Here is a 16,383-nt window from a genome sequence, read left to right on the forward strand (position 1 = left end):
TAAAAAGAGAAAATATATTTAATGTTCAAAATGTTATAAGATCATGTGGAGTACAATGTGTGAATTGTTTTAAACAGCTGGATGGAAAATCATCCTGTTCAAAATGTCTTCTTCCTGTCTGCAATAAGAACTGTGAAAGGTAAGTTTAATCAGTAATCATAGAGAGTTACTACTTACTGTCATTATTTTTTTCTATAAATGGATTATGTGAAATAGTTTACCTCATACTGCTGTCAATGACACTTTAACGTCAGGTCCAACAACCCAGTATAAGGGAACCTTACCCCTCCTTTTTCGTCCAAACAGCCAGTGAATTAGGTTAAGTAACACCAATCTGCCAACCAACCCTTTTATTGCACGACCTTTAGCTGAAAGTCCTAACTGTGCATGGTAATGAGTTGTGCCTGTTTTGGACCAAGGCATATTCTAAATATTGATGTCGCGCTCTGATATGTAGCAGTAGGAACAATTTTTTAACGTCTTTAGTTATGACGCAGTGTTAAGCCAAGATTTAAACCTACCACCTCCAAATTACAAAGTAAAGTTGTAAATTTATGCTTAGAAATTTGCCTAAGAAAAATATTGTTTGTCTAATAGATGAAAGAGTAAAAAGGGGCTTAAAAGTTGGTACTTGAAGAATTTATTAATGATTTAGAGGTAGCCAGCACTTGCCAGAGTGTAACATTCTCAAGAAAGTTAGAGATTCCTTGAAAGAAAAATCAAATGGTCAAAAGATTTACAAACAAAATCTGGATAAAGTTTTGTCAGCTATAACAACCATCAGATTGTATTCTTTAAAATGGAGGTAAGTTTCTTTAATCTTGAACTTGAACGTGAGCAATCCATTTGAGCATGCATGTGACACCTTAATGCCTCAAGATCATGTTTTTCTCTCTTTATTTTCTATATGTGAACCATTAACAGAACCTGATCTTCTACCTGAGACATCTTATAGAGTTGAGGGTGCGATGGTAAAGGGGTGTTTCTTCTCAAACTTTAAAAAACACCTCATTTTAACTCCACTAAAGTTTTAAAAATAAACCTGGAATATTCGTATTTTTCACTGTAGCTTTTCTCCTATTTCTAGCCCCTGCGGGGGCTCTAACCCTGCGGGGCAATTACCTAACCCTGTGGGGCAATCACCTAACACAATATAACCTAAAATAACCTATAAAAAGCCATTTTAAAAATACGACTAATCGCCCCTTATGGAGGGATGTCGTGGAAAGGACTATACCCGAATATTCTAGAGACTCCTGAACCTGGAATTTAGTGTCAATGTTAATGAATAATCAGGTTCAAGAACAGGTTTGTTCCTTACAATATTTATACCTGGAATATTCTAGGGATCCAGGAACCTGGAATTTAGTGTCCATGTTAATGAATCATGAAGTTCAAGAACAGTTGTGGTCTTCTATTCAAGAGGCATTTAAAAATGTACTAGTAGAGGTAAAAAATTCTGATTTTATTATTTTATGTTTTGAAAGGTCAAATTTCATAGCTATAATAGATAAGATAACCAAATAAATCCAATTATAAACCCAAAGCCCTGGATGCTTAGGGGCAAAGCTGCTAGCTTGTTTATAATTACGGCTATTACGTTAAGGATCCCAGGTTTGAAGAGAATGAGTTGAAGCGAGTATTTGGAATCCAGAGCACGAACGGCGCAAACGTGCACCTGGCACCTGGGTTTGGAAGAGGACTGGGTCTCTATCCTATATTTGCTCTCATCAATCATTCTTGTAGGTCAGCTTTTATTAAATCGGATTTATAAAATATTTAATTATTAAATTAGTTGTTTGAATTAATAATTTTTCATTATTAATTCAAATTTGGCAATCTTTTGATGTCAATTAAAATGCTTGAATGAAATATTTTTTGATAATTTTAAAATGCTGCTTCAATAAATCACTATATTACATATATCACTATATATTTTAAATTTAAATACTTTAATAATAAAAAAAAATAATTAATTTGCTGCGCTTATATTACTGATTGGATTACTTAAATCCTTGTTTTTATATAATTTAAAATTGTTTCATTTAAGGTGTAACACAGAATCTTTGGAGAGTAGAACTGACCATCTGCTTGTTGTGCAGGCTAAATCTAATATCAAGGTAAAAATTTAATTGTTTTAGTAGCGAAACTAATCTATAATTCACGTTGTATGTCCGCTAACCTCTATTTGAGATAGAATGCACATTTTGTTGTTAAAATACCCTTTACCAAAGAGCAACTAGGTTACAACTAAATTTGTCCGGTAATGTCTGTCGGGAATGCTACAAAAGACATTTATATATCAAGATATAAAGGTTTCGTGATTTTCTATTATCTATATAATTCTCTTCTCTATTTTGTTTTCCTCTCCCTCTGTTTAATGATCACTTAACATCTGCTCTATAACTAACTTTGACTGTTTGTCCATCCATGATTTTTTCGGGCTTCGGTGGTAATGGATGTTTAAATATCATGATTATTCATTTTTGATTTTTGATTTTATTCTGTCTGTAACCCTGCAAACTTTGTATTGACATACAATAACGTAATTTTTAGGTAAATCCAGAAGCATTTTTCTTAAATGTCAATATTATGATATTTTCTTTGTTTATTTGATAACAGCATAAAGTCAACAAGATTACAATGAAAGATTTTAAAATTGCAATTATAAAAAAGGGCCAGGTATATTTTTAAAATAGGTATACTATGCTATATAATTAAAGTATTTTTATTTTTTTTGTATTAAATTATATTTTAGGCAGGAGAGGAGATAACAACTTCCTACCTACGTCCGGATCAGGCAATGATTAAAGGATATAATTGTCTTAATAATTCCATCCCTATAAAGCATATTTTATCCCCACAATTGCCAATATAATAACTGAGAATGACAATTTTTACAAGTAAGCACCAAATCATGGATAGACAAAAGGACAAAGTGATTTAAAGACCAGATGTTCAGTGCAAGAGGTTATAAAAAAAGAGCTAAAGGAAAAATAAAAAGAGAAGGGTGCGATAAAATTAATCATGAAATGTTCATAAATTAAGATAATTATTTAGATTTTGTCTTTCTTACTAAAAACACAGTTTTCTATAGTACTACATTATTAAATAGCAAGGTTTTCGAACTTTAAAAGCCCATACTTACCATACAACCTTTTTTTATGGAAAAAAAATAATTGAAATGATAAAAAGAGAGCATATAATTAAACAATAACTTTTAAGTTTTATATTTTTTATTACAAATATTTATTGACGTTCCTTTATCTATGAGATCAGGCGACCTTTACCAGACGTCAGTTCCTGTATGATAAATGGAGGTTCTGGTGTGCCTGTCACAGGTGTGCTGATCCTACAGAACTTGGCGCATTTTCTGCTGGTAAGAATTTAGTTGATCAATAAGGTTAATGATCGAACCCATCAACTTTGTATTGAATTATGTTAAATTTTATGTTAGAGGGACAAAGTGACTCAAAAATGAGTGATTATCATCTCTTTTTTGGGGGTTTTCTTTCCCACTTCTCCTCTCATCTCCCTCATTTTTATGATGTCACATGGCTGATTTTTGAGTCACTTTGTCCCTCTACATTTTATGGAGCAAAAAAACAAATTTAATTAAATTTTTCTTCCATTTCAGGTATCCTTTGTAATACTGAAACCTGTGATGGAATATTATTGCCAGAAAATCCTCTGGACGAACACAGCAGTTGGTCTTGCAATAAGTGCAACAACAATATTTCTTGGGAGAAAATATCCTCACTCTTGCAAGAAGCAGTTCAGGTCCATTAAATAGATTTTTTTTCTTTTAAGCGCTATTTAAGGAAATTATCCTTTATCCGTAATTTATAGGGATAGCCAATTTATCAATTTATCTGTTCAGGGCTCAAGCAAATGGCTCATTATTTGTTTTATATGAGGACTAAAAGAATTTAATTTCTACGTTTTAATTAGAAAAAAAATCCTTTCCTATGTACTTACATAAATTCGGCACATTGTTAAACATTTCTAAACTCAGCCCTGCAAAAAAATCGCACACAATTTACAAAAAGAGCATTGTTAAGTTAAAGAACAATGGGGTATATTTAAATGTTTATAATCGATTTTAAATGTAATTAAACATCTACAGGCTTATTATCATTGGGCTAGTTTTGTCTCCAGCTTTGCCGAATCTATTGGGATGGAAATTACTAGAATCTGTTAGTGTTCAGCTTTATGTATATATTTCAGAGAATGAAAGGATGTTCTTCTATGACGACATTTTAAACAAATATTTCATATTTTTATGGGCTTTTCAATCTTTAAAGCCACGACCACTTATAATTAATGCTAATATATAGTTAAATATTTAAGTTACATATCGACTGAATGGCAATAAATATGATAGGGAAGATTATAATTTAGATTGTCGAGAAGAGTGAGAATACTTCTGATTCATTGGAAACTATTTTATTCCAGCTCAACAAATTTCTTTTCCACAGGCATTTCATGATTATACAGGTAATCTGGAATCACTAAGATGTATTATGCAGGTATAAATATCTAAATTCAGGGATAAGGGATGGGAAACGTAGGAAAATATTATTTCAGGCCTATTTCAAGCCTAGGCCTATTTCTAGCCTAATAAACCAGTTTTGGGATGGCGCAGTGGTTCGTATAAAACGCTAATGAAAAAGCTGTGTGTGTGTGTGTAGATAAAGTATAGAATCAAATTCAGGTAGCTAGTTTAAAGTAAAAAACATAACTTTTTATAAACCTATATATTAATGGCTTTTGTTAGAATGAAGTTTTTTCTCTCCCAAAATTTTTTTATCTTTTACTTTGGTAATTTGGTAACTGTCAGAAAGCTATCGTTGGGTTTCCCTCAGACAGATTTTAGTTTGTTTTATTTGCATTTTTATTAATGAGTAAAAATTTTATTTGAAAATTTCATTGCTAATTAAAATTCAAAATAAATAAATTATTATGCACTTGGGTAACATTCTATCAAGTTCTTTGGATACTATTATGTAGTGATAGATTTGTACTGTGTTGTATTGTACATATATTAGGGTTAAGGTGTTGTATCAATTCCGTATTAAATTTTTAAAATTCAAAATATAACATCTAATTTATAAACTACCAAATGAAAATTCGTAGCTACCTTCTTTCCAAAAAATAATCCCGTTATTTTTGTTTTTTCTATATGGCCCTTTTTTAATGTTTAACTTTAAGCAGATTTAATAATTAAGCTAATGTGATCTAACACCATTTATATTTATTTTTTAGTAGCAGACGAAATCATTATTTTTTCTATAATTGTCTGCTTCTAAAATTTCCGCCAATTGGTGATTGGTTGTAAAAAACAGGCCGATTCTTATTGGTTTAGAGCGATAGCTACTTGGGAGCATCCGCCAGTTTGATAGGAATTTGTAATAGTTGCAATATCCCTTTAGAATCTAGGCCGGGACCTAATTAATGGCCAGGTTTCCTATCCCTTATCCCTGTCTAAATTGGGGTGTACCTTATCAAATATTTTTATTAAATTCATTTTAGGTTTATATTGGTAAACTAATACCACATTTGCTAGAGGGGGTGAGCCTGGAGTTAGCAGGAATCTTAAGGGATAAGACAATGACCGATAAATTGATGTACGTCCCAAATAATGATACATAAATGTGCCCAATTAGTGTTTGAAAGTTTTGGACACTTAACTTAATTAACCAACCAATCAAAATGTAATGTAAAATCCCAAAGTTGTTAAGCCAATGAATAAGAATAGTTATTTCTCGCATCGTATTATAAACGGCTTTCCGCGGATATAGAAAGTACAATTATGAGATTAAAACTAGTTTTTTTAGCCCCGAGGTGCCAAAGGCACTGGCTAAAAAAACTGGTTTTAATTTTATGATTGTACATTTCTATATTCGTAGAAAGCTGGATATAATACGATGCTAGACATAGTTTTTTCGTATGGATGAGAACCGGTTCCTATCCACCGGATTCGAATGAATACGAGAAAATGTTTTATAAAACTTTGGGGACCAGTGTCACCTCCGTTTAATAAAAGCCCCGTTTTGAAATGAATACTGAAACATATTTCGTTTGTAAATTTGTAGGTTGAGACAAAGCTATTTCAACAGCAAGTAGAGAGATATAAAAATGGTCAGCTAAAACTGACTAGGCCATCACTGGACAGAATGGTTCAGGTACAAAATAATATGCTGGAATAACCTGATTGCTTCAAGTTTTCTTTTTACAGCCAAGTTATAAAATGCTTAGTTTCCCTTACTCCGAACATATGACTGTTAAAGAGGAGTAGGGAAAAAAGAAGGGGAAATGGAGGTTCTGAAAGGGAAAGACAGGAATAAGTAAAAAGAAATGGGGAATGAGAGTAGAGATGTATCTGCACTACTTCCATCCTAGCATTACAGACAGAATGAATGAAAGAAAAACTAGCCATACTATCTTTCACAAATTTTCTTCAAAAAATCAATTATTTGGCTATTTTAATTTTCTTAAAATAAAATCTGTTTTAGCTGGGTTTGCACATTCTACAACAGATGGAACTAACTGATCCAGGTTGGCATTACTTATTACTGCAAGAACTTCTGTCAATTGCTATAAAGGATAGCTTTTTAATTTACGCGTAATTCAGCACATCAATTATCTATCATCCCTAAACGGACGCCTATAAATATTCTACTAGTGACTTTGACCCTAGGCCTAGGGGCTTCACCTTAAGAAGGTGTAGGCGTAACCCCAACAATTGATATTTTTTTTTTTGGGGGGGGGGGGGGAGTGGCTTTTTTGTGGGAATATTCCCAGGAAAAAAAAAAAGGATCGGTCAAGCATTTAACGAGAACTTAAGCTTCATCGAAACAGACATTGTCGGTCTAGCTTGTATTACAGAAAACTTAGAAATGTTCTAATTTTCAGGAGAGAACAGTTTAAAAACCATGATAAATGAAAAGTTAGTGGCCTTCAGAGTTGAACGAGCCTGTCAGGTGACGTGTGTTTCTTTTAGTAGGAAATCTACTCTATGATTTACTATGTCTGTTGTCAGTCCGTCCGTAACGCTATAGAGGAAATGAGATTTACTCAGATGCTTTTAAAACTAGCCTGTTGATTTTTCTTGTCAACATTTCCATCATTATGGGGCATATTTGATTGTATTACATCCATAGCAGTCCGACTTTACTTTGTCCGTCTGTTAATCCTTGTTATTTTTGGGCTTGTGGATGTTGTCAACCTTGTTTTATTATACGCATGTTGGATCACTGCTGAATAACTTAATTGTCAGACCCTAACTAGACTCCTTTTCAGATAAAATACTTTTGTTGTATTTGTTCTAAAAGAAAACTGAAAGTCCAATGGACCAAGTAAAAGTTAGAATGGATTAATAGATAGCAAAATCTTCACAAAAAGGGGCGATTAAATAGATCACATTTTCACTTTAAAACAGAAGAGTTTAATAGCCTTAAAAATCTTATTTCAGGATTTCAAAGCAGGAATTATAAAGAAAGAACACCTTCAAAAACTTCTACTGTTAAAACAGAAAACTATGCCTACCAATGTTAGAAAATAAATTATTTCACCACCTAAGTGTTATTTTGTGTCGAGGCTACCCTATAAGTGGTTCTTGTTGCATGGTTTAAACACGGCGGATGTTTAACTCAAATTCAGAGCTGTGATTAAGTCCTTAAATCTGAGGGTCAATGTCTACAAACTAAAACAACAAAAAGTTTATCCCAGTCCCTAAATGTAATCCTCGTATATACGTAAACAGGAAAGGGAGTAGTAGGTTGCGCTAAAAATCCGTAAAGGTTGTGAGATTAAAGTTAAAAACTGTAGTAGAACGATAAAAATTTATGTTAACTTTTTAAAAAATTGTCTTTAGTTCTTTTCAATTAGAAATACACATATTTAGTGAATATTATCGTTCTACTATTTTTAAGCCTTTAAACTCACAACTTTACGGATTTTTAGTGCAACCTACTCCTCCCTTTGTCAGTTTGTCAATTTTTATTATACTTAGAAAAAACTAAAATTGGAGGATAGATTAGCCTCCATCCCCTCCAATTGTCCCTAAATGTATAGGCTTAAATGCGGTTATATAGTACATCTAACTAATTTTGATGAGAAATTTTTTTTTAATTATAACAATATATTTATAATAAAACAAGCAAGAATGAATACATTTTAGAAAGTAAAATAACATTGAAATTTAATTTACATAGCCAGCATAATTACATAGGTATAGTAATAGAATATGTTTAATCCAGTACTACTCTGAACTCAATTCATCTACATGAGATTAAAAGTAGTTCAGGGACATACTAAAAAAACATGTATTGTATTGAGATAATCAATTTTCTGTAAAAATAAGGAACAACAAAAACGTATAGGTAGTTAACCCCGAGGGGGTCCAAAATCAGGCGTTATTCCAATTTTTATATTTTTCTTTCCACGGAAAACTGACTATATTACGATACGATAAATAAACATTCCATACTTTATCGTATATCTGCATCTTTTACGGGTTTTAAATAAATCCATTTGCATATAAAATTAAGTTTGGTCCTGTATGAATTTATTTACTTTTTTTTAGAAAGTTTTTTTTTTGTATTTTGTTGGTTATTGTAATATATTTTATTTCTTATAAATATTAATTATCACAAAAATACAATATTTAATAGAAATAGATATGTAGGGAAATATTTCATTTTATAAATTATATGTTCTATATTTGAAAATAAGTTAAAAAGAAAGACAGACCTTATTTCGAGTTATCTGATATTTTAAAGTTATCTGATAAAAAGATGTATGGATTTTTAAGCTTTAATTGATTTTTTACATAATCTCTACATTAATTCTGTCTCTCTTTTAACTTACTTCTGAAAATAAATACAACTAGGTATTAAAATATAACTATTAATTAATCTATTTTATAGAAAGATTTATAATTAATTTTTTTCCATAGCCCAAAATCAGTTTTTTCCGATGTTATAAAACCGGTTTTGAACCATGAAGGAATTCTACATCTTATATTGTTTTAAAGAACATGTCTTGAGAATCGTAAAAAAACGCTCAAGCTTAAGCACTTTTATAAATGGTTCAATACTTGAGCAATAAAAATGACTTAAACTATGGATTTTCCTTAACAAATCTCAAGAAAATTGTTCAAAAAAATCTCGTAAGACATAAATATTACAGTATTATATATTTGACACAGCATTATGTATGTTTAACTTTGAACCGGGCAAAATATCACTAAAAAATCACCAACCTATTTAGTATAAGACATCACATCTAAAATGCCCATCAATAAGTTCTAAATAAGTTCTATCTTACTATTTATAAAAGTAATTTTAATTGGACAAAAGTTAGGTACACTATTTCTAAATTTCTCTATAAGTAAAAAGAATGTTTTCTTTAATTCATCCTAATAACAACCACATCAGCAAAGGGGGGATGATTAATGTATAAATCTCGCAAGTCAAAGTATAAAGGACCGGACACATGTAGATAATCGTATTTTAACATTGTAAGCATTAATGATTCTAGTTGCCCCTCATATCTTGAATACGCGAACCTATATACTCAATCCACCTTTGGGAATTTATTGGCAAAAAAATGTTTCATAATTTGAACAAGTACAGACATTTTTGCATACAAAAACAATTTTAAGTTTAACCAATTCTTTAATGTCAAACAAAAATAACACATAATAGGAATAATGGTTAGAAGCACTGCATCTATTTAAGAACTGTTAGGTTTATTCTTGCGCGTAGTTTTTAAAATTGCGATACAGAGGTTTTTTTCTCCCGGTTAAGAATCATTGAAAAGAAACGAATCAACTTCTGTTTCAGTCGTCCACAATTACGAAAATTTATCAAATTTATCGATTTTTTGTTCTATTAGTGTGGAAATCAACCTTAATCAAGGTAGTTTCCTTATAATTCTTAGATTCTAAACCGTAAGGGGTAATTACTCATAATGCCATAAATGATATCATAATAATAATAATATAATAGAACTACAAATCTTGTGTATTCTTATATAATGAAATAAACAAGATATTTTTTTGGTGAAAATAAAGATAAACTAAGTGAAATTTCAAACCAGTCAGAAAATACTAAGTATCATATTATTTATTCTATTTAGTAGGTATTATGCAGAAAAAAACGCGCGAAAAATCTGACGTTCTAGGTTAATAATAAAAATAGAATTTTAACGTTGATACTGCGTATTATATAACAGAATCCGAATTTTGCATCAATACTTAGTGTCAGTGAATTTGTATTAAAACTGAATGAAATGATACGAGTGTGTATGTGTTGCATTTGTCGAGTGATTGTGAAGCAGATTAAAAGACGGCTGATCTTTTATCCCTGTGCTTGTTTCTGTTCTGTGTGCGTGCCTTGAAGGCCTGTTGGTTAGCAGCATTCTGAAAGAGAGAAAAAAACATTTTATTGTCTTTAAAAGTGAATCCTTTTGATAAAGTAAAAGGATCTCTGTCTGTCTGTTAATGTGTATTTGTACCGCTAACCGATATGGTTCTCCTTTACATTGTAGCTTCTCATAGGTTCTGGGGAAGCATATTACTATTTTGGGGAAATCGCACCTAGAAAAAAAATTCTCCAACCCATACCTAAGTATTTTTTGGAATAAAATATAAAGTGGTCTGGGTCGACTTCCCTCCCCCCTCAAGGGCCATTCGAGGCCTCTAGGGGCGTAACCGCTAGTAAATTATATAGTATTGCTCTAGGAAAGTAAAATTCTTTAAAAATTCTACTTTGTAAGCATTGCCTAATTCCTAAGTGCATAGAACTTATCTTACCCTCTGCATCTTTGTTAGTTTGTGAGAGTCAGCCTCAAGAAGGTTTATTGTGGGACCAAGTTCAAATATCTCCCGTAACATCATGTTTGTGCTCAGGTGGGTGTTTATACCTGTTCCCATCATCTAAAAGAAGAAATTAGGACACCTGCCACGATTAAAATTTATAAGCCTAAGTCCTGTTACACCGAAAAAGAATTAGGTGAAAAAATCCCGACCCTTTCGGACATTTATGTTAAAGGTGAAAAATAGTATGCTATCAATAAAACCAAATAAGCTCCCTCTTTTGAAAAGTTTATTGTTTAAATAGAATTTACACTTTTGTTACTTTTATATTTCAAAGTTTCTAAGAAATAGATAAAAAAAATGGTATAATGTTGTCTTTCATGAATGCCAGTATCACCAAATATTTTGCTAGACTAAAAAACAATGTTTAGATTGATTTGGTATATGTATACTATAGCTTACATACCTTACAAAACCAATCATATTGTATTTTAACAAACCAAGATTCAATTCTCAGTGTCTCTTTTCCAAACTTGATGGTTTCCGCTGGTTGTTCTGCTTCTTCTACCGCACGTAGAACATCACGAAAACTTGATCTGAACAAGAAATAAAATTAGTCATTAAGATAACATCATTTGAAGGGCTCGATTTGTATTTTAATTTCCCCAGAAAGTAGGTACATTAAATCGCTAATTATAGGAAACTAAAAACCGTAAAATTAGTTTCAAAGAAAATTCTAGGAAACCGTGACTGACATGAGAGAATTTTTAAGAGTTGTACTTGTTTGTTGGCCAAGATAATCTAACTATTATGTTTCTAAAATAGAGGCAATGTGAATTATAAATAATATTTAACGACTAGAAATACTTGAAATCAACGCCACAAATAACTAGTAGATAAATAATATTTTCTACAAAACTTTAAGGTATAGGTATACTTACTTAGCCCCAACCGCCCATCCCTCCTCCCACAAAAATGTTACCTCTGTTCTTTTCTGTCTTTTTTGCTTTTGGATTTGCTGCAGTCTGTTGCCAATTGTTTTAATTCTGACAATAAATCCGTGAAATTGTCAGGAACATAATCCTAAAATAAATATTTGAACATTTCAGTACCTATTCATTAATATTAACTTCTTACGTACGTTCGATTCATTATCAATTCAAAAAGGTATCGTCTAAATTATTATTTGTGTAATTCTTCATGTTTAAGACTTCATTTTTTATTTTAAGAAACTGTTTTTATACTAATAACTTGGTTTTGAGTCAGTTAGTTGAAAGAAATCTTAAACATTGGGAGTATGATTTTTCTAGTATTTCTAGCCATTCAAAGAAATATTATAACCTCATCATGTTCATAAGCAGACTCTAGAATGAGCGCCATAGTTTCGCCAGCTGTTATTCTGAGTTCAACATCACTGGAAGTGAGAAGTCCACGCAGTACCATCAACTGCCTAATATGACATAAATGGGTGAGATGTGGTTTCTCTTGAAGGATCATAATAAAAAATTGGTTTAATATCTTTTGCTAAAGCATTGAGAAAAGATTAACTGTTCTATTAGGTAAATAAATTACAGCTACCTTGATAATTGAAGGATTTAAAATTCTGAAGAAAATTACTTAAAATGAAATCAGCCAACTAAAAGACATTTGCAGATTTATTGCTCTAACATTGTAATCATTCATCAATAAAGAATTTGAAATTACTTTTTTTCAATCTTTAAGCACATAATTGTCCTTATTAATTTGATTTCAATGACGTTATCCTTCTACACTGAAAACATTTGGCTATATATTAAGAAATGATTAAATGAGCACTTGTTTAAATAGACACGTTTTTTAGAAAAATAAAATGATAGGTACCTATTGATAGTTTCATAGATCTGTGAAGGTGACAGGAGTGTGGAGAGGAGGGCCCAACCAGATAGACAACTAGCATGAACAGTACTCATCTCAGGTGTTATTTTACCAACTGTTCCGTTCCTATAAAAGTTTTAAATTAGAAAAATTATCTTTAACCTAAACCAAAAAATTTTTCTTATTTTTTTTATTTTTCTTTGCCTAGGTAAGTATTCATGTTGATATATTATTGAATGACTTGAAATGGAAAATATGAATTTAAAAAATTAAACAATAATCTAGATACTTCTTTGCGTGAATATCAAAAGAGTTCTTTGTATCTCTTTATAGGTATGCCTTCCAAACTTTTACTCCAGAAATTCTGAAAAAAATCTTTCTATACCTAAGCACTTTCGCAAATAAGTATTTTAAAACTAATTTGCTGGATATTTGTGAATAAAAAAACTTCTACATTATTCTCGGACTATTAATCGCATTGTCTTCTATAATATTCACTTACTGGTTAGGTGCAGAGGCGATGTAAATAGACTCGAGTATGTTCATAACTCTCACAACTTCTGCTAGATCACCCCCAGCGATGAAACACAGGCCAGATACACACAGTGCAACTGAACAATTTTACAATATAACTAGTCGATCAAAACTTAAATGAGATGTTTTAATGATTGATTTATGTTCATTTTGTTTCATTAAAATTTATTTTCTCAAAAGAATCGAGTCACTTTTATATTTAAGGGTGTATATTCTGCATGGGATCCCCTGCTAAAGGGGGGGGGGGGGATATGTGAAAGGGTGAAAAATGAAAAATAAATAGTACTGAAAATACTTTTTCCATTTTTTTCCCCCTCCTTTCAGAAAAATCTACAAAAATATGTGGTAGGGAGGAATAAATGAATGAAATATAGAGTACTTGAAACATTTATCCATTTTTCCCCTTCTTAGGGAAGAACTATGAGGAAAAAATAAATCTTGTGCATATACCTGAAGATCTGGCTGAAGTGGACTGTGTCTTGTCTGTCAACATTTGCAACAACAGGCTATTAAGTTCTTGATAAACCTAAAAGAAAAAAAAGAGGGATAATTTTAAGAAAAAAATTAATAGTGATGGAAATCCGTATCCGGAATCCGCCCAATTTTTGGCCAATTATGGAATCCGAATCCGGAATCCGTTTTTTATAGCGGATTCCGGATTATAAATTGGTAGGCTAAAATTACCGTCTTGAGTTTATTCTTGTAACTCCCTCTTTTTGAAGGGAAAGATCACGCCCTCCCCCCCAACACACCACCCCCATTTCTCACATAAACCAGCTGGTAACACAGAGCTCTCATTGTCAGGCCAGCGATCACGTGATGAGCTGTTCAATTCAAAGAGCTCAGATTGGACAGCCAACGATCACGTGATGAAGTGTAATCCACTCACCATCAACTAAGCCCTCTAATTGGCTGTACAGTGATCACATGACATAAAAAAATACACAGTCCCGTAGAAAATACCAAGCACATTTTTAGGACATACGTAGCACTTAAATTTTTTTCTACATAGCAAATTTTAATAATTACTAATGTGATGTAAATGTTTTAGTTATGCTGGAAGTCACTTTAAAAATCAAGGCTTCAACCAAGTAACATAGTGATAAATTAACGAAAAAAGCTATCCATCTGTGAAGGACGGCCTTTTAAAATACTGCTAGAATCCGGAATCCGCAAGAATCCATCAATTTTTTTGACGGATTCCTTAAGAATCCGAATCCGGCCCAAAAATTCGACGGGTTTCCATCCCTAAAATTTAATTATTTTTGCAAGATTTTTGTTTAATACCTAAATGATATTTAAACAAATCATTATAGCATGTATTTCTTTCTGGTGATAAGATAAAAATTTTAACAGCGCATTTATTACAATCATTACACTCAAAATATGTAGGTTAAGAGCAAAAAATATACAAATAACTTTGCTGAGAAGTATTTACAAACTTGTAGTAGTTGTGTACTTATGATAATAAAAACTCTTTGGTTCAACATATTAGAGTATATAGTCATTAAAATAATGATCTTCAGTGATAACTTTTTTCAAGAAAAAATGTATGCAATGAAAGTGCACTTAATCATACCTCTGAAGCATCAATGAGCTGTACACCCAGTAGGAGAGCTAGCTTGGAAGCGGCTGTTATTTCTCCACCCTTTCCTTTTTTCAAACTCTTCTCTACTATATCTGTTATGGTGGCTTGTCTGCCTTCGATGAAGTCAGGAATATATCTAAAATATTTTATGAATTAATTTAGCATGAAAAAAAAGTAATGAACTTTCATTAGCAGCAGCTTTGAAAAATCAAAAATATACGAGGTACTTGTTTAAAAGTTACAAAATGAATAATGGCTGCAGCCCCAGGGAAAAAAAAGGTAAGGGAGGGGGGAATTTGAATATGATTTTCAAACATAAAACACGTTCAAATCTAGTGTTCCTGTGCTATCAGGAATAAATCCATTTTTTTATTGTTGATAAATAAATCTACATAAAATTGATTATAGTACCTTTTGAGCAAGCCATTGCACAGCATATCCAGCCCTTTGATCCTAGTGGCTGCGGACTTCTCAGTAGCCAACTCCATAGCGTCCTTCATCTTACCCTCAAACTGTTCTCCCTCGCTGAACTCTTCAACCTCACCGCCGCCGGCAGTCGAAGCCTCTGACACGCCTCCAATAGAGGAGACGGAACCAGCTTCATTGTAAACAGAGCCCTCGTCATCAGAGCCACCACTGTGGTCATTAGCGGCTGCTTTACGGCCACCACCCCCTTTCTCACGTTTAGATTTCTTAGGCATAGTAATAACTAACTTATTAACTAGAAAAACACAAATATAACTATAAATTAATATGTAAAATTAACTAATCTTTTTAACTTAGCAGTTTATTTATAATAACTACGCAGTTGAGCGTATGTTTATATATTTTCAAGTCCAAATGTTTTCTTGATAACTTTTTGTCACAAACACACCATAGCTAAACAGAATATTAGATTTATTATGTTGAGTTTGAATGTAAAGCATAGTACAATCAACCCCGAGCTAGCTGAGGGTTGATAATTAGTACTTTATCAAATGGAGAAGAAAAAAATTTGTGTTGTTGTGTACTTTGCAGCACAACAAATTCTTGTGCAATAATCTGGTCATCTAGGTTGCCAAATTTAAAAACTAAAAATATGCATTCCTAATTTTACAAATTATTCTTCAAATAATATTTGAACTCTATAAAATTGTTATCTCAATTATTAAAACTAATACATAAAGTATTATTTTTACTCGTTAAGATCTTGATATCCCCTGATCCAAACCATATTGAAGAAGCTTCATATATGTATAAAGTCCTCCAAAGATGGTTCTAGACTGATAATTTTTTTATATTAAACTTTGCAAGTGTTCAAGCTATTTTCAAACCCAATTCAACCTTTAAATAAAGAGTTAACTCTCAGTTGCTACGGCCGTACCAACTATTATTAGAAAACATAAAAAAAATCCTGTACAAAATATATTTTCATTTTGGCGACTTTGACCATGGACACGTTGTGTTGTTGTGAATGTTGCCAGATTTGTTCACAATATAATTATGGCCAAAATATATTATTTCTAAGAAATTTTTTTTCACCCCATGTAAAATATTACAATTGTTGATCGTTATTTTCAATTGTTTTTAAGTTGAAAGAAAAGTA

General features: G+C 31.7%; 2 protein-coding genes across 2 annotated transcripts; one reads left to right on the forward strand and one right to left on the reverse strand.

Moving 5' to 3' along the window:
* Positions 1 to 7,581, forward strand: LOC145317226 (SET domain-containing protein SmydA-8-like). Its single transcript, XM_080158206.1, has 13 exons — positions 1 to 139; positions 656 to 805; positions 1,347 to 1,449; positions 1,607 to 1,746; positions 2,051 to 2,120; positions 2,759 to 2,800; positions 3,280 to 3,379; positions 3,638 to 3,780; positions 4,402 to 4,497; positions 6,096 to 6,185; positions 6,516 to 6,558; positions 6,916 to 6,983; positions 7,475 to 7,581. Exons 3-13 carry the CDS (start codon positions 1,375 to 1,377, stop codon positions 7,562 to 7,564), a joined length of 957 nt encoding a protein of 318 aa, XP_080014332.1. The 5' UTR covers positions 1 to 139; positions 656 to 805; positions 1,347 to 1,374; the 3' UTR covers positions 7,565 to 7,581.
* Positions 7,582 to 9,588: 2,007 nt separating this feature from the next.
* On the reverse strand, positions 9,589 to 16,215 carry Ifrd1 (Interferon-related developmental regulator 1). Its single transcript, XM_080158204.1, has 10 exons — positions 15,210 to 16,215; positions 14,790 to 14,934; positions 13,661 to 13,736; positions 13,179 to 13,287; positions 12,683 to 12,802; positions 12,164 to 12,272; positions 11,805 to 11,905; positions 11,289 to 11,418; positions 10,820 to 10,942; positions 9,589 to 10,426 (listed from the first exon to the last, which is right to left on the reverse strand). The coding sequence occupies exons 1-10, from the start codon at positions 15,497 to 15,499 to the stop codon at positions 10,346 to 10,348; spliced, it is 1,284 nt and encodes a 427-aa protein (XP_080014330.1). The 5' UTR covers positions 15,500 to 16,215; the 3' UTR covers positions 9,589 to 10,345.
* Positions 16,216 to 16,383: the final 168 nt, after the last annotated feature.

This window comes from Acartia tonsa, chromosome 4 (genome assembly GCF_053477335.1).
Source record: "Acartia tonsa isolate MP-2025a chromosome 4, ASM5347733v1, whole genome shotgun sequence".
In the NCBI taxonomy this organism is placed as follows: Eukaryota; Metazoa; Arthropoda; class Copepoda; order Calanoida; family Acartiidae; genus Acartia; species Acartia tonsa.